The sequence below is a fragment of the Molothrus aeneus genome, chromosome 14 (assembly GCF_037042795.1).
Source record: "Molothrus aeneus isolate 106 chromosome 14, BPBGC_Maene_1.0, whole genome shotgun sequence".
Lineage (NCBI taxonomy): Eukaryota > Metazoa > Chordata > Aves > Passeriformes > Icteridae > Molothrus > Molothrus aeneus.
Window position 1 is genome coordinate 18,138,400 of NC_089659.1, and position 18,839 is coordinate 18,157,238.

General features: G+C 40.6%; 1 protein-coding gene across 1 annotated transcript in view; it reads left to right on the plus strand.

Annotated features, from left to right (window-relative positions):
- DIAPH2 (diaphanous related formin 2) overlaps positions 1–18,839 on the plus strand; it is a 173,533-nt gene that overhangs the window by 70,581 nt on the left and 84,113 nt on the right. Inside the window, exons 21-23 of the mRNA XM_066559789.1 lie at positions 133–372; positions 4,845–4,974; positions 16,397–16,520. Coding sequence (XP_066415886.1) covers positions 133–372; positions 4,845–4,974; positions 16,397–16,520 — 494 coding nt within the window. The remainder of the gene's footprint in view (positions 1–132; positions 373–4,844; positions 4,975–16,396; positions 16,521–18,839) is intronic.

Here is an 18,839-nt window from a genome sequence, read left to right on the forward strand (position 1 = left end):
GAACAATCCTAAGGAAAGGATTTTTCAGAAAAGATGTCTGCGACAGTGCTGCATTCTAACAATTGGAATCTGAACTTTTTGAGCTGTTGATGACTTGAGCTGCCCTGCTAAGTCAGAGTTTGGTGTTTGCAGATGAGCTCGGTGAAGATGCTGCGCGCGCGGCTCAACGGGATCCTGTTCCGGCTGACGTTCGAGGAGCACGTCAACAACATCAAACCCGACATCATGGCCGTCACCCTGGCCTGCGAGGAGCTCAAGAAGAGCGAGAGCTTCAGCAAGCTCCTGGAGCTGGTGCTGTTCCTGGGCAACTACATGAACTCTGGCTCCAGGAACGCTCAGTCCCTGGGCTTCAACATCAGCTTCCTCTGCAAGGTCAGTGCGGGCACCGCGGGCGGCTCCTGAAGCTCAGCACAGGACAAGGGCCCAGAGCTGGGGCAGCAGCACTCAGTGGAATGTGCTGACTGCACCCTGTGTGACAGCAAACACAGCCAGCATCCCAGCATTCCCATGCTGGTCTCTCTATTTTTTGCTCCTAAGGAATGTATTTCAGCCTTCAAGCTCGTCTAGCAGAATTGGGAGCCTTTATTTTGCATTTTGTTGTCATAACTCCTTTTATACTTAAATAGTTATAACTATAGTTATAATAACTCCTTTTTCAGACCAGTGACTATCATTTGGTGGACTTTCTGCCCATGATAAGAGATTTTTATTATTTTTTTGAGCCAGCTGTCAGCAAGGTGTCTGTGTACACATTTCTATGTGCAGAATACACACTCTTCATGATGAGGAGTCCTAATGTGATGAATTCACTTTTCAATACAACCAGAGTTTTGTATTGATTTTTTTCTTTTTGCTTGTTTCTTGAACAATCTTAAAATTAATTGTCTGTTTACTGGATGCAGTGCTTACATTATGCAGTCTGAAAAAAAGAGGAGAAAAAAGGCAAGTATTGATCTGGGATAAATGTTTGGTTTTGGAAAATAAATGATTTTACAACAGAGCTGGTCATTTCATACACAGAGATCTGGTTTTGTTAAAACTTTTATTAAAACATGATAAAGAAAATAAAAGAAAGCACCATTCCAACCTGTCTAGCCTGAGCTAGAAGGCTAATGAATGAGGAGTAATTGCAAATCCTTAAAAACAGATTATCTCTCTGGATGTTATATTGCAGCGTATGATGTTATTGAAGATAGAAATGATCTGTAAACAACCCTTGGCAGAAGGCAGAGAACTTAATTTTGTTCCCATGAGAGACATCAGCATCAGAATTCCTGGGATGGATCAGGACTGGCCAGGGAGAGCAGCTATGCCTGAGCATGGAATGCAGCAGGGAAAGAGCTCAGGCTGAGGGAGGCTGCTGCTGTAATCCACTGGAGTTTGCTGTGTTTGTTTAATATGTCCAGAGGATCCAGCTGCTTTCTGAGCCCCCTCAGGAGCTCCAAAATTCTGCTCTGTGGGAGTGGAACTAAAAGGAAGGAGGTTTGCTTTAGGGATGTGCAGGTACAGCTGCTGGGCCTGTGGGGCTGAATTCCAGTGAGGAGCAGGAGCTCAGTTTCAGTAAAGCTTTTGCAGTGCTCTGGCTGGATCAATGTGTGCTCATCTGTTAAGTGCTGCTATGATGCTTTTTGTTCAAAGTGCAAATAGAACAAGACAAGCTGTTTATCCAGGCTGAGCATTACTGATGAGGGGACATTTATTGTCCAGCAGCCCTTGTTCTGGCAAGGGGGGAAAGATTTCTAGGGTAGGAGAAGGTCTATAATCTCATAAAAATCAATAGAGAGCCTTTTTATAGCTATAATAAAGTGTCACTCCACTGATGGTTCCTACATAAATTTTTCCTTGCATTGGCTGCCACGTTTAACCCTCACACCTGAGAGCTGCATCCAGAAGTACCTGGGAGGGCCCAACCCCATCCTGGCTGTGGGTCATGTGTGATTGGCATGGGTTAAAGATTTACTCTGTCTAGGGGCAGAGTTTTGTTCTGGTGGTGTTTTCCTGGCTCACAGAATTAAACACCTCACTCTGTGCGACTCATGTTTGAGTGGTTGTGCTGTGTTGTGCTCTCTGTCCCTTGGCCTTTAATCCTTCCCCAAGCCATGGATCTCATGGTGCTGACCCTCAAATTGGTGCTTCAGCATTCAGCTGGAGCTGCTTCCTGTAGCCCACACTGTTTTAGCAATTTATTTCATTTATTTTTAAACTGAATGTGTTATTTCCAAATTCCATCTCTCGGGCAAGGCAAGGCCCTAGACTCAAAACCTGTATTTTAAAATTTGAACACCACAGTGTTAAAAATTTATCCTGAATCATAGAATGATAGAATATCCTGAGTTGGAGAGGACCCACGAGGTTCATCAAAGTCCAACTCCTGGTCTTATAAGCACAACTTAATAGGCTCTTTTTGCTTTTCATCCACTTGGCTGGAGTGTGTAGAACAGCAGAAATCAGGCCAAGCCATTAGGTTCTTTACAAGCCAAGGAATGTTACATCTATTGGGCAGAATCACTGTAAGTAAGAGGCAGAATGTAAAAAGTATTGCATTTATTGCAGAAGAATTAAAATAATGGGTGTGTTATTGAGTATGAGTGTATATTGAATATGAATATGAATATGAGTGTATATTGAATATGAGTACAGGGTGTGATACAGACACAACCAAGCTGCCACCTGTCCAGCTCCTACCTTTCATTTCTATTTTTATATTTAAATATTATGTGCTAAACTACACTCAAACAGCACCTATCTTGTGTTTCATTATATCAGTGGGCTTAGGACTTGATTTTTAAAGTACAGCTATTGATTTTAAATATCAAGCAGACCTATCTGCATCCATTGTGCTAAAAGCCAAGATGAATATAGGAGAGACTTGTTTGTGATTGAGCCAAAGGAATGAATTTCATACATTTGTTCAAGTTCTAAATAAATATTTATTTAGGTATTTATTTAGATGTTTACCTTTACTTCAAGGTGCTAATGATGACTCTTATTGTGATGTTGCTCTTGGTGGCAAGACATGTTCTTGTTGTAATTTGAAAGCAAAATAATTTTGTCCATTTAGAAAAAAAAGTGCTTTATCCACTTGATGATGTCAGAGAGATCAAAGACTGCAAATCCCACTACTGTTGTTCACAGACAAATTGAAATGCAATTTCTTTTTTCCATGCAGATGTTTAGCCGGTAAATCTACCATTTTTTTTCAAGTCAGGAGAACTTCTGTGTGTGTAACACATGAAAGCCCTTTAACTGCATACCATTACTGAGCATTGTTTAGTCTTTAATCGCTGAATTGGTATGAATTAAATTGCTTTCTTAATTGCCTAAATACCTTATATTTTTAAAAGCCTGTTTTTCCACTGCACTCATTTATTCCTAACAGGGTAATCCTTAAAGCTGAAAGGCCTCTATTAAATTGAACATCGATGGCAAGCCTGTCATGAGGATTATAGAATTAGAACTTCAAGTGATTTAGAGAATGAGAAAACAAATAGGAGATTTTACACAAGCATTTATGTATTCTTCTTAAATAAATCCTTTATTTCATTTCTTGTCTATGTTGTAGCTTACTTCTGTGTGTAAGAACTGTACTAGATGAGTAAAATGCTGTTAAAACAATTCTTTCCAGATGTGTTACTAATTCTCTGTCAAGTGAAGTGTGCTCCTCTCAAACTCTTACATGCACCTACTCTGTCTTGCCTTTGTGGATAAATCTCTGCTCCTGCTGGCTCTTCCATCAGCTCACACATTCCTCCTTCACAGCACAAAAATGGGCAGACTCAGGAGTTTGGTCTTCAGTTTGTTCTCTGAAGTTCGTGATGTTCCTTTGTGCAGACACGTGCACTGTGCCATGGGGTTTGACCATGAGGGTATTTGGAATGTGCCCCTGGTCCTGTGTTCTAACAATTAGTTCAGATTTTTATTTTGTTAACTGAAAACCTCATTTCAGCAGTTCATGCGCTCAGGCTAATGAATTTGATAGATTTGTTCAAGTTCTAAACAAATATTTAGGTATTTATTTAGATGTTTACCTTTACTTCAAGGTGCTAATGATGACTCTTATTGTGATGTTGCAGAGAACAGAGATTTATCATTTCTAAGATTACTGATTTCTTTCAGGCCACTAAAAATGCCTCTGCAGTCAAAAGAACAGCAAAAATATGCATTTACCTGTTACTTCCCATTGTGCACAGTTTTCCTGCAGCTTTTCATGAATACAGCTGGCTGCATTGCATTTCCTTCAGCTGCAGTCAGGATTACCTTTGCTGTTTTGTTATTGTGTGTTCTGGGAAGGCAGGGTGCATTTATTTTGTGTATCTCTATAGAATTGGTCTCCGAGTCTTTAGCCCAACGCAGCATGGCTTCGATTTTGCTCCAAGGAAAAATTGTGGATTTACAACAAGGAGTTACTTTAGTTTGACTGGTCAAAATGCAAATTCTGACTGTTAGCATGGTGTCCAGCCATGCAGCATTTCAGGGATTCCTGCAGAGATTTGGCATTGAAGGAATGCTCTAATTTCAGTTCTCTTTAATCTCTGTACACAATTATTTTTTATCTGGGGGATTCTGAACTGGCAATGCTGAAATCTCAGAACTTTATCTCAGATCTTCTTCTCATCAACATTAATCATTATTTCTTAAAATACATCATAGGGCATATTCCTTCTAGTCCTACATTATGACAAATTAAAGAAATTACATTTTTAAAATAATGTGTTTATTTGCAGGCAACCATGTAGGTAACTTTTTGCTAATGAGTTGAAGTCTGCAATATTCACTTTATTGAAATGTTTTAAGAATGTTTTTTTTATTTTTTATTTTTGCTTTCTCCTTTGTTCACATTTTAGATTCGAGATACAAAATCATCAGATCAGAAAACCACCCTGTTGCATTTCCTGGCAGAAATCTGTGAGGAGAATTACAGGGACATCCTGAAATTCCCAGATGAGCTGCAGCACGTTGAGAGTGCAAGCAAAGGTAAGCAGCAGCCCAAGCACCTGAAGATAGCAGTTGTTTGCTTTGACATGAAATACCTCCAGCATTTCATTTGGGATTGTGGGATTGTGTAACCTGTAAGCATTGATAATCCACGTGGATTCTGCTTTTCTGGTATTTATTGAGCTGAGGAAAAAAAAAGGAAAAACAGTAATAGAGCAACTCCTCCCCTTCTGTAGTAGGCTGTGAAAATAATACAATTTATAATACGATTAAAATTTAAAAAAATAAAATTGTATTTTAAAAAATTGTATTACAATTTTTAAATTGTATTAAAATAATACAGTTAATAAATTGTATTATGAATTGTATGATGCATTTATTATTAAATTTATTAAATGTATTATCAATTGTATTATAAATTGTATGATGCATTTATTATTAAATTTATTAAATGTATTATCAATTGTATTATAAATTGTATTAATGAATTGTAGTGAGGTGGTTGAAAAAGCACAGCTCAGGAGCTGTGCCAGCAGTGCAGGGATGGTGCTGAGTGTCCCATCCAAACCTCTGGAGAGTGAGCTCTGGGTGTGCAAGGAGCCTTCACACACTGAAGGGCTCCTCATTTCCACACCTGAGAGAGAATAACACATAAGCAGCTATGCTATTTATGTAAATAAATATATATATTTATACATTAAATACATAAATATAAAAAATTATATATGTCGAGTAGACATACTATAAAATATATATAATAAATATGCATATTTGTTATTTATACAAATAAATAGCATGCTCTGGAAAAATCCCAGGCTGCACATGAATAGATCCAGTTTAGTTGTGCTGCAGAGGCCACAGTTAATGATTATTTTTGGTCAGTCAGCACTGCAGGCTGGGATGTGGTACCTGAGTTCTCATGTGGCACAGGCTGTGCTGCTTGGCACCCTCATTGCTGAGTTTTCTGCTGAAAAACAAAAGCAGATGAAGATAACACAAACTTTTAATTGCTCCATTTCATCAGGAGATCCATAAATACAAATATGGGTACCTGGGTGAGCACAAGAATATGACGAAAAACAGAGGTGAGGAGGAGTTGGACGCGCATTTGCACCAGCCCTGTCCAGGCTTTCTCCTGGACATTTGTGTCTCCTTTCCTCCAGGGCCATCAGCCAAAGTCTCTGCTCAGTGCAGTGATTTGCTGCTGGATGCTTTATTCATTAGGCCTCACTTGCTCTCAGTCTGTGCTCCCGTGTCCCCCGGGACCTGGGCACAGTTCATCCATCAGCCCAGCTTTGCCACGGCTTCACTTCACACTTCTTCACACTTTTGTGTCTCCGTCTTCATCTTTTTTTTTTTTTTTCCTGTTTCTCAAACTTTGCATCCACTTTTCCATGTTTTTTTTTTTTCCTGTATAAAACCCGTGTTTTATTTGTGTGGGTTAAATGTGTCCCTGCCTCACTTTGCTGCAGGATGTCTCATTGGCCTGAGTCCCTGCTCTGGGATTTTTGGGGTGTCTGTGCAGGGCTCAGAGATCCTTGTGAGTCCTTTCCAGCTCAGGACATTCTGTGATTCTGTGGACTAACATATTAATTAAGTTATTTATGCAAGTAACAGTTTGGCATCTTATCTAAATTCCAAAAATGTTTTCTCCCACTTGATAATTCTTTTCTCGAGGTGACTTTTCATCTTTTTCTTCCTTTCTTTGTAAAGTCTTCTGGTTTACCAGGCACTTTTGATGATCTTTTATGAATTTTCTTCTGTGGGTGACACTTGACCTTGCAGCTTTGAGATTTTTACAGTTTGATTCCAAGCCTCTGATGTTCTGTAAGTTGACTCGAGGAATTAAACTGGAAGAGTCAGAAAAGTTTAGTTAAGCTGTAGCATCCTAAACACAGAAAGCACATTAATGGGAGCAAAGCCTCTAATAATTCTGATGCTTAGAATACATATGAAAAAGATTTTATTGCAGTTAAATTTGTTTCATTCTGTAAGATAAAAGTTGCATTTCCTATAAACAGCACTGACTTCTAGCAGAGCATAAATTGCTGTTCATTTTTGATGACCAAAACTTCTCTTCCAGCCCTTCTTTGCTTCCTGGAGCAAGGCAGATTTTTGGCAGAATAAATGGGATTTGTGCAAGTTGCTTCAGCTGCTCCCCATGGTGCTGCTGGGGCTGGGTAATGGCAATGTTCACCTGCTCTGTCACACTCTGTGGGGCTTTTCCTGTGCAGGAATTTGAGGTGCTTTGCATGGAGGAGATTTGCACTCCCTATTTATTGTTTGGTGTTTTATAAACCAGTGGTTTTGGGGATGCACAGTTGGGTTTATTTTTCCTGTGGGGAAGCCTCTTTCGGAATAAATTGGCTGGATATGAGGATGCTGGCATCAGTTATTCATAAAATAGGAAGAAATCTACCAGCAAATTTTATCTCTGCATGAATTTTAAATAAAGAAACACGAGCTGGGCAGGTGAGTGTCATTGCTTGAGATGGATGCTGCTGCACTCCCTTTTAATCTGGAGGCAGCCTCGTGCTCTGGGCTCTGCAGAACCTTCCAAGTGCTGCACTTGGCATCTGCAACTTCTTTTCAATCTTGGCTGCAAATTCTCACTTCCATGTCAAGGAAAACAAAAAATATCCTGTTCAGCTTAATTTTCATATAAGAATAAAGAACCAGCATCTGAACAGCTGATTTCTTCTTTTACTTTTTAACAAAGAGCAGATAAAGCATAAAACTGGATTTTAATATGAAAAGGTCAATGGGATTAGATGAACTCCCCAGGCATGTACTAAAATCTTCAATAATCTGATATTAGGTATAATAAAATAGTTGATCTTTTTAAAGATGGAAGATCAACCTGCAGCTTTATGAAAAGTAAAAATAAATTAGGAAACAGTTTTATTCTGGAAAATACAAGCAAAGGTCAAAGTGATTAACTATCAAGAGATCATTGGAAAAGCATTTCTTCTTCCTGGAAGCAGATTGTGAAAGGAAAACCAATCTAAACTCACAAGGCTGTGATGCAGTGCATTGTTTCATGGCAGTGATTTCCTTTTCCCCCTTTCTTTTTTTTCCCCTTTCTTTTTTTTCCCCTTTCTTTTTTTCCCCTTTCTTTTTTTTCCCCTTTCTTTTTTTCCCCCTTTCTTTTTTCCCCCTTTCTTTTTTTTCCCCCTTTCTTTTTTCCCCCTTTCTTTTTTTCCCCTTTCTTTTTTCCCCCTTTCTTTTTTTTCCCCCTTTCTTTTTTTCCCCTTTCTTTTTTTTCCCCTTTCTTTTTTTTCCCCCTTCTTTTTTTTCCCCTTTCTTTTTTTCCCCTTTCTTTTTTTTCCCCTTTCTTTTTTCCCCCTTTCTTTTTTTTCCCCCTTTCTTTTTTTTCCCCCTTTCTTTTTTTTCCCCCTTTCTTTTTTTTCCCCCTTTCTTTTTTTTCCCCCTTTCTTTCTTTTCACCTTTCTTTCTTTTCCCCCTTTCTTTCTTTTCCCCCTGTCCTTTGGAACCAGGCCCATTCCTGTTGGCACAGTTCTGCCTCCTTCACTTCACTTGTTATCCCTCTTGCTGCTTTTCATGGTATTTGCTCTTACCACTTTAGAACCTCAGCTTTTTATTAAAGACCTGAAAAATTCCCATCCCATTTTGGGCTTCAGTCACATTTCCAAACAAAAACCAAGAGGTACCTTGCAAGTCAGATGTTTCTAGACAGATGTGTGGTTAAAAGTATACTTTTAATCACTCAGAAAACAAATATATTTTTCAAGTTAAGGCTCACCTGAGTGTCAAGCCTCTCAGAAATCATAAAAGTGAAATAGGTGACATACAAAATGAAGATGATTAAAATAAGTCAGCCATATGTTTTATAACAGCAAATTAATTTTAGATATTGAGGGGTAGTATTATATCCCAGTTTGTGATTTAACCATTGTGCCTGTAAATAATAAAACAAAAAGAAGCCACAGCTCTGTCTTTATCTGTTGGATATCACATTCCTGATGTAGCTGTTCCTGCTTGGTTCCTTGGGCTGTGCAGAGCCACAGCAAATTGAGATTAGCTGGGAAAGTGGGATATATATATAATATAAATATCTGTATGTTTTAGTCTCTTTCAGTAATAATGAGGAGTTTTTTGAGCACTCAACACGCTGAGTTCTTTGCCTGACATCAAGGTGTACCCCTTGATAGTTCTTTGAAAGTGGTGTTGAAATTCAAATGAAGTGGAAGGTGCCTTGTGGGGGTGAATGAGGTCTGTGCAGTGGCCTGAAAAATGCCAATATCACCAGCACTGATTTCTCACTCACCTGGACATAGGAATTTATTTCATTAATTTGCAAGCATATGGTTCTGATGGTGCAGGCATCTCTCAAGAAAGGCCATTAGCAATGGAAACACTGGGGAATGCAAATGTGTGTGTACTCTTTATTACAAATACTGTAATAAAGTATTAATTTTGAGATTTTATACAGGTACTTCACTGTGATTTAATGGCATCATTTCAGAATGGGGGAAATATTTTAAAACATCCCGTGCCACTGTCACTTTGAAGTACAGCAATTTAAAACATGCTCATAAGCAGCAGCCGTTTTTCTGTCAGACAAAAGTTTTATAGTTTGGTGCAGCAGAAAAAAACCTGGGTTTTAGCTGAGAGATCTGCAGCATTTCCACCTTTAAAGCACAGTTTAAACTGCAGCATTTCCACCTTTAAAGCACAGTTTAAACTGCAGCATTTCCACCTTTAAAGCACAGTTTAAACTGCAGCATTTCCACCTTTGAAGCACAGTTTAAACTGCAGCATTTCCACCTTTGAAGCACAGTTTAAACTGCTGAAGCAGAGTTTGCCCAATCTGGCCCATGAGTGGTGGAGAGCAGAATCCTCACAGGTGCTCCTTGTGTTGTGGTTGTGAGCAGGAATTTCTCTAAGGGATCCTTTTGGAGCCTGGCTGAGATTCTGGATTGCCTCACACTCTGCAGAATGGCTCAGTGAGTTCTCCCAGTCTGGGAAGGCTTTGAGGATTTTTTAGTTGCAGTCTGTGTGTAATAAATGCTGCAGAGAGCTGTGGTTGTTCTGGAGCTACATTTTGCAGTTATAATTTGGAATCTCCATTAAGCAGCTTTCTGTATGGCTTGCATTTCAAGGCTCTGCTCCTCTCCCTGAAGTGTAAGTATCAAGGGCAAAATGAAAGAACAGCCCAAATGACTCTCATGGGCTGTTGCTTATTAAAGAAATTAAAGCATTTAAGAATTTCTGGCTGTAGTTAAACCAATTCAGAAGTGAAGATTGCTTTAAATGTCTTAAGTTGTGTAATCCATTTAGAATTCCTTAATACAAGCCTCCAGAGAGAGGCAAAAGCTGCAAAAATGGCACTTTGTTCTTTCTTCTCCTGCTTCTCTGTGGTGGAATTTGCACTTTGGTGGCTGTGAGGAAGGCTCCAGCCCCTCTGGACGTGGCTCAGGCAGTCAGGAAGGCCAGGATGAATTTGCCCACAATCTCTGAGAGTTGTTCTGTCAGCAGCAGGTTGTGTGAGAGCAGCTCTGCTCCTTCTTGTGCCTCCCTCACTCTGTGTTTCCTCGTCTCCTCTGCTTCATTTGCAGTTTGTCTTACACCCCTGCCAGCAGCTCTGCTTCAGCATGCTCATTTAATACATACTGATTTTGTAATTATGAGCTCTCTTTTAAAAATAAACTCAACTTCTGAGATCTTGAAAGACATCTGTAATTAAGTCCATATCAAATGGGGTGGGTTTCTGGAGTGCTCTGGAGGTGAGATCCCACACTGCTGACTGCAGGGCTCTCCCCTCCCAGCAGCTCCAGTGCTCCTGGTTGTTCTTCTAAAACTGGGGCATCTGTTTCCTAAAAGATTTGTAGCTGTGATATGAAAAGGCACTTCAACTAAAGAGCTTCTATTCTATGGCATTGTTTAGTTAGTGAGGTAAACTTGGAAGCTTGGGGGAAAAGCTGCTCCTGACAAGGGCAGAGCAGGAGGGTGGCACATGCAGAGTGCCTGAGCCTGAATCTCTCATTAAACTCCAAACCAGGAGTTATGGGGCTTGTTACAAAGGGCTTTTACATGGAAATTGTGTTCAGCTCTCCTGCAGGTGGGCAGGACAGGGACAGCAGAGCACAGCTGCTGGGTCTGCTTGGCCAGGGCAGGGAAGCTCCTGTAGCAGCCTGGAAAGGTGGAGCAGAGGAGGCTGGAAAGGTGGAAAACAGGTTGGAAAGGTGGAAAGGTGGAGCAGAGGCTGGACAGGTGGAGCAGGGGCTGGACAGGTGGAGCACAGCCTGGAAAGGTGGAGCAGGGGCTGGACAGGTGGAGCACAGCCTGGAAAGGTGGAGCAGGGGCTGGACAGGTGGAGCACAGCCTGGACAGGTGGAGCACAGCCTGGACAGGTGGAGCACAGCCTGGACAGGTGGAGCACAGCCTGGACAGGTGGAGCACAGCCTGGACAGGTGGAGCACAGCCTGGACAGGTGAGCACTGCTGTGCCCCTGCCTTCTGCCCCTTCCCCTGCAGGGCTGGGAGCAGGCAGAGCCTCTGCTGGGCAGGGAAACCTCAGCCTGCAAATCAGAAGTGCCAATGAGTGAAATCTGTCTGTTAAAAATTCTGCTTTGGGGCTTCCTCAGATCAAATCCCAGTAATAGGATACAAAAAAAACCATCTCCATTGGGGCAGACCTGCTCCTAAAGCTGCAGAAGTGTAGGGAAGATTGTGCTAGGGAGCAAGTCTGTTCTGCATGGTGGGTTGGTTGTTAAGCACCAGGACTTTGTGTCAGAAAGCTTTCCCAGATTTTGGAAGAGGAGGATGGCAGCTCCTCTGGCTGGGTGGGGTGGGAGCTGTTCTTCCCCTTTGACCCTGAGGTGTTTAAACATTTATTGTCCTAACAAACAGAAACTTGCTTGGTATGAATTGAGTAATCAATGCTTGTAATTCCTGCAGATTATGAACTTGCTCACCCATTTCCCTCCAAACTGCCTCTCTTTCCTTTGTGAAAGTCTCTTTCCATCTGCCCTCAGGCAATAAGAAATAAATAGTCATTAGTATGCTTACAATGTAGTTATGGTGCAAATGCTGTCTAGACTTAGAAATCCACCAGTTAATTTGCTTGGTACAGACCTGCTTTTGCTTACTGAAGTAATTGATGTTGGCTTTCACTTCAGAGTGTTTTCCAGCTGTGGACATGGCCATCCCAGCTCTGCATCATGATCAGAGACCATTTAAATTTCTCATGCAAGAGGCACTGCACCTAATCAAAATGTATCATTTCACCTCTTGTTGTGGGGAGGACTCTCAATCTGATGCCATCTTATTTTAGAAGGGATTAGTCTGACCTTTGCTCCTGTTGCTGTATTAATGTAAATACAAAATGCTTAGCTTGGCTGCAGGGACCAGCTCGTGCTCCCCATCAACATGAGATTAACTGCTGGGAGCATTTTTCTGGGACTGAGCTGCTCCAGCAGACACTCACTAAGCCTTCCTTAGCGTGCAGACTGTGCAATGCTTTCTCCAGAATAAGTGGATAGGATTGGTTGGAGGGGTTTTTTTCAGAGGAGCAATTAATATAAGGAAAATAACAAGGTGAAGGAAATTATTGCCTTCCATGTCAGAATAATATTGTGCCATCTCTGCAGTGGCTGTGATTTTCTACTATAATTAAATAATAATATGCAAAATAATCTCTTAATCAGTCCAAGATTTAATGATGCATGATTAAGTGAGCTGCATTCAGTATTTGTGCAGAGACAATATTGGTTTGATGGATGAAAGTGCTTGTATTGCTCTGCCCCTGACAGGAATCATCTGGACAAGGCATTGTCACACATCCTTTGCCTTGTTCCTGTGTGCTCTGCATGTTACAGAGACTCTGCAGGGAGTTGAAACACAGGTTTAACTTCTGCTATTGGCTTTTTCCTTTGTCTCATAAATCCTTTTATCTCCAGGGTTTGAGGTCCACACATTCAAGGTCCTGCATTTCTTTCCACCTTCGAGCTGCAGGTGCTGTCTGCAAGCCAACCTTTTCTCAGGGCTAAACTGAGAGCCAGACTGACACAATTTGGCACAAACTGAGAAATTTTGCTGCTTTTTTCCTCTCTTTGGCCTTGAGGATTGATCCATATATGGGTTTTGGGGTTTGTGTGGGTTTTTAGACAGGCTGGCTGGGGAGAACCCTGCAGTTCCTCCAGGCTGTTTCCCCTCCATCTGCACATGTTCAGAGACTTCAAAAATTCCATCCCTGCTCTTACTTTTGACTTCTTTCTGAACCTGCTGTCCAAGAATCCACATCATTCCTTCCTGAACTCATTTCTCCCCTGTCCTCACTGTTCCCTGTGTCAGCAAATCAGTCTGACTTTGGAATTCTCCAATTTTCCCATTTCTTGGATGCTGCTTTTCCCTGGGTGGGAGTCCTGACTGTCCTGTGGGGGTGGGTGAGGTGGTTCTTATTGCTGCTGATTTCTTTTCATTTGGAAATGAAAACAACCAACTTTTTATCCTTGCTAATACAAGGAAATCAATGGCCAGGCATCCTTTAGATTGCTTCTCTTTTTTCTGGGCTCTGTTCATCATTTAGTGTTCGGGGCTTACACACAGAGTATTTTTGCTGGTGACTTTTGCTGCTGGGGTATTTTTTCTTCATGTTTTCCTCATTTTCTGTACTTGCCTCATGTTCCTACTTTGGCATCAGTTATTTATGTATTGGATTTGGTTGTTGTTTCTCTCTTGGTTGTTGGTTGTTCTCTCCTGCTGCAACATTAAGTGGAATAACGTTGGAATGGCTGCTCCAGAGAGGCTTTGTCAGTAAGAGCCCTTGCTGCTGAAGGCCACATGCTGCCTTTCATGTCCATTTTGAGACCAGTTCCATGAAATGCCAGATTTTCCATGATGGGCAAATGGAAGGTGAAGAAGGCTCTGTCTTTGGGGAGTGCAGGGGACAGGCTGTTCAGGGTGTGCAGCTTGAAATGGTTTCAAGGAAATGGCTTTGTGCTGCAAGGAGAATTTATGCTTTCATAAATTAAAACCTTGCGAGAGTTTGAAGAAATTTACATGAATTTCCCTGAAAGTAGAAGGTATTCATGTTGATTCCTTTGCACATTACTGAAGTAGTAAATCTCTAATAAAAGGGTTTATGGGAGGAAATGCAGATATTTTATTATGGTCTATATATATATATGTTCCCTGTTCTGTCATCTTTTGAAATTTGTCTTGCAGAACAACAACTGCATAAATTACTTGAACAGAAACTTGTACATTTGACTGGGCATGGGGGGAGGAAAAAGTGAACATAATTGCATATTCTATAACATTTTTTAGTTAATTGAGTGTGAGTATAGAAGTTAATTATGGGAAGCACAGCTTTAGGATGCAGCCTTCTTGTTTGGATAGAGTCCCTCCCTGCTTTCAAAGCCAGTATGTTCCTGATCTGGGCCTTTCTGAACTTCGTTTTACAGAAGTGAAAACACTTTCCATCCATCTCAGTCACAAAGTTCAACACTTATTTGTCATTGCTTGCTGAATTTCTTGGCACTTTTGAATTCCAGACAAAAATAAACTTTTACTCTTGCTACGTGGTCGTGCATTTAAATATTTTCAAATTGCTGCTAGCAGTTAAACTCTGTGTCATGTTGCCTATTTCCTTACCAGCTGCTATTCTATGAACAGAATGACCATTTGCATCCTCCTCATTTATTTTTCACTTCCAGCATTTTCCTTCAGTGCTGTTTGTCCCCCTCTGCAGCTCCACGACAGCCCATAAAAATATTGCAGTAATTCAAGTTCTTCAGTTCGAGCAAAAATGGGTGCTTTGATCATAATATCCAACGATTAAACTAATGCAAGCAGAACCTAAAAGCTTTGATAATTTGTGTTATTCTGAGTGTTTTAGTGGTTGATTTCAAGGTTAACTCTCAAATGTGAATTAAAAAGCTGCAAGGATTCTGTGGTCAATATAGATTCCCACCCCAGCTGAATTCAGCTTTAAAAACTTCCACTATAATTCTAGGATTACATGATTAGTAGTTCCTTTGGTACCCAGTATAAAATGGATAAAATTGAAAATAAAATCAAGATAATGGCTGCTATAAAGACAGCTCTGTTGGTGCCATATGTATTTGAACACGCTGGTGAAATCAGTGTTACAGCTGATGTGAGTCCTCACTTGGAAAGAATAGAAAATTGATTTTCCTCTGGGAACAGCTCCCTTATTTACCAGATTTTTGTTTCCTATGTGCTGTTTTTCAGGCCATCGTGACTCAATTTCCTTCTGCTCTTTAATCTCATGAATCCACAGCATCTTTTTTTTTTTTTAATGACAAGAAAATAGAAAAATAAATGGCTCTTTAGAAAATACTTAGTGGAACTTTTGGGCAAACTGCTTTCCAGCAAAATATAATAAAAACTCCTTAAAAAAAAAAAAAAAAGGAGTAATTTGATTTTCTTGGCTGCACTGGGGCAAAGGGGTCTTGGGATTCTCTGCTTTTTCCTAAGGGCACTGAGTTTTGAGCTGTGCAAGAGGAGCCAAAGGATGGCAGAGAGCCTTGGGTTGCTTTGCCTGAAGAGCAGGAACGTGGCCAGTTGTCCTTTGGGATCAAACCTGCCTGACGAATGGGCTCATGGCTGATGCCAGAAAAGTCAATATTTCCAGTTCAGGTTGTTTTAATTCTCCAGCTGCACCAGGGCTTTCTCTGCTGAGGCTCTGTCCCTTTTCACCAGCTCTGGGGTTCCTGTGTGGCGTGGGGTTGCTTCACCTCCACGATGCTGCTGTCATTTTTTGCTCCCAGGATGCATCAATTAGGGGCTGTTTAATCCAGACTGGCAGCACAGTGCTTTTCATTAGAATAGCTTGTCACACAGCAAGCAGGAGTTCTTTACAGTCCCCTCTTTTTTTTTTAATTAGTGTGCTGTACTCGGAGTCCTTCACTTCCTTTTGATTATCAGCAGCTTTTATTATTCAGACCTACCTTTGCTATTAACACAGCTCTGGGCTCCAGAAATCAGAGCAACTTCAATATAAGAAAAAATATTTAATTTTTTTCCCCCATGCCTATTCTTTAAATCATTCCTGTAACAGAAATGTGCCTTAATAAGATCATTCATTTAACCAAGTACATGCATTAAGAAGATGAAATCTCTTTGAACTCTAGTTAGTTTTTAATCTTTGAATTAGATTTAAAAGAATATTAGAAATAATAATATTAGAAATATTGGAAATTTTACCATAAATTTAAATAGAAATGGAATAATTTGAACTAATGGTAGAATTAAGTGGTGACATTTCAATGTTAAATATGATGATCTGGTATATTACAGTAGATATTTCAATTTATTTTTATGAAGGGAAGGATTTTTTTATGAGCTGTAATTCAGAAAAATATGAATCTACTTAATGGAACCCTTCTCTTTCAGATTATTTATACTGCCATTGTTTTTTTCCTCTCCTGATACCCTTCCTGGAATCGCTTTATAAACTCTTTTCTTGCCTTCAGTTTCAGCCCAGACTCTGAAGAGCAACCTGGATTCCATGAACCAGCAGATCCAGCGCCTGGAGAAGGACATTGAGAACTTCCCCAAAAGCCAGGACGAGCACGACAAGTTTGTGGAGAAGATGAGCATATCCTTTGGCACGTGCCCCTGCTGACCTGAGCATTCTCATCCTCTGCTTGGGCATTTGCAGCGCTCCAAAATAGGTTTAAAGTCTCTTCTCATGCGTTTCTTCCAGAGCAGAGAAAAAGCATCAGTGGGCGTGGTGAATGTAGCAAGCAGAGAACTGAGGAGAGCTGAAAGCATCAATAATCAGATTTTCCAGGGGTGCCCAGACAGCTTTCCTGAAGGAAGGAGTTACACTGAGCAGTCATAGACTCAGTATGGGGATGTTTTTTGTCTGAAAAGAATTATTTATTCAATTTTAGAAAAATACCAGCAGTAAAGTTGATGTATTCATTATTTTAGCTCCAGATGTGGTGTTTTTTGAAGGGCAGAGTATTAATTTTGTTAATGGTTTTAAGTTACATTTTTAACATTTTAGAGGAATATTTATGTTTGTTTTCACTCTGAAGTGTTATTTCCTTTAATTTCTGTTGGGAATAGAGACTGGATTATTTAGGTAAAATCTAGGGGGGACTTTAATATGATGTCTGTCTAGCTTGTTTTTGTGTATCCAGCTTTCAGTTTGTTCAAAACTTTAAAGGAACAGGTCTGCTGAAGATACAAAAAGTTCACAAAAATGCAGCAAAGACTGAGAAAAAGCTCTTAAAACAAAACAAAAATTCCCAGGTCTTTATTGTGCTCAAATCCCAGCTCAGTGTGGAAATATTGGGAGCATTTGGAGTGTGGGGCCAAGCCCAGGGCATTTTGTGCATTGCCAGAAGCTCAGGTGTTCCTGTGAGGTCTCTCCTTTCTTGCTGCAGCAGAACTGGTGGGTTTGGGGTTTTCAGAGGAAGGAAAAGGAGGGGATTGATGTTGGGATCCATTCCAGCTGCTCAGCACCTTTGGCTGCCATGAAGCTTTGTCCCCTCTGCTGTGTCTGTGCCAAGTCAGTTTTTTGCAGGATTTGCCATCTGAGTGGAGTCAGTGACAGGATTTCACAAGCAGATATTTAACATCTCCTCTGGATGGATTTGTTTTAAGGTTCTGACAAGGCTGCTGCAGAGTAGCTCAAGGGAGACAACTCCTGGCTAAGTGGAAATTGTTTCTGACTCCTCCCATCTTCCCTTGCACCTTGTCCTGTGTGCCAGGTTCAGGGACTTGCTGCTGGTAATCACTTCTATCAGTTCTGCTATTAAACAAAGCTCATTATTATTTCCCCGAGCTTCATTCACATCAGAAAATCTTCCAATATTGCCCTGTAATTGTTCTGTGCCTTGTCACCCCAGCAGAGGCTGAATTCTGTCACCTTGGCCCCGCTTTTGTTCATAAATCAAACCAATTTATGAAATGCACCTTTACCACTGTTTTTTCTTGGTAAGTTTGACAGCTCTGCTTTTCAGGTTGCAGAAACGATTGTTCAGTTTTATTTTTGTTTTTCTGCCTGTGTGTTTACTTACAGCCACGATTAGCATCACTCTGATGGTTTGGTGAGGAAAAGGAGCCAAGTAGATAATGTTTCACATTTTTCTCTCTGCAGCTTATCACCTGCATTTCTTCGAGAAGAAAAAGTTTGTCTTGTCTTTACATTTCTGCATTGTCTGACAATGCAAAAATGTAAAAAAAAAAAAAAAAAAGTACAAATGCTTCTTTGTGTTGGCAGAAATGGGAGGAGCCTCTGGAACGTTTGAAAGTGAATTTTTCCAGGGTTGTTGATTACAGGTAGATTTCTCCAGGTTGATTCCTCCCTGCTTTTCTCAGCACTGGGGGCCTGGCAGCACAGATAAGGCAGGAGCCAGGGGCTGCCTCCCCCTGGGCATTTGTATTTTGCATAATGAACAGATGACCTGATAAGTGCCGTGCTTTTATTGCAAAAGTCATCTCCCCTTGGATCGAGGGATCCACTTTGTTTCTGCTTATCACTGAATATGGTAAAGCTTTCTACACTCCCATTTCTTTCTGTTAGATTGGAGAATCATTCTGGAGGGTGTAAAAGTGACACCCTCGTCTGCAGTGTGTATTTCTTTGATTCCCCAGCTGCCTGGAGATTTGTTGGTGATGGCACATCCCGAGATTGGAAAGTTACAGAATTTCAGGCTGAGCATCTCCCTGAGTGTTTGAGAAAATCTGAGATGTCTCAGTAGAGTTTTGGGATGCAGCAATTACAATATTCAAGGCACAGTTTCTCATTCCTGTCATAAACAAAGCTATTTACCAGGAGTTGTGCATGAGACTTGCTTCAGAGGATGTGAGAGTGATAGATACTGCCTGGAGATTCATGTAGGAGGCCAGTGACAAGAAAAACACCATTCATAATATGAATTTGTAATAATTAAATTAATAGTC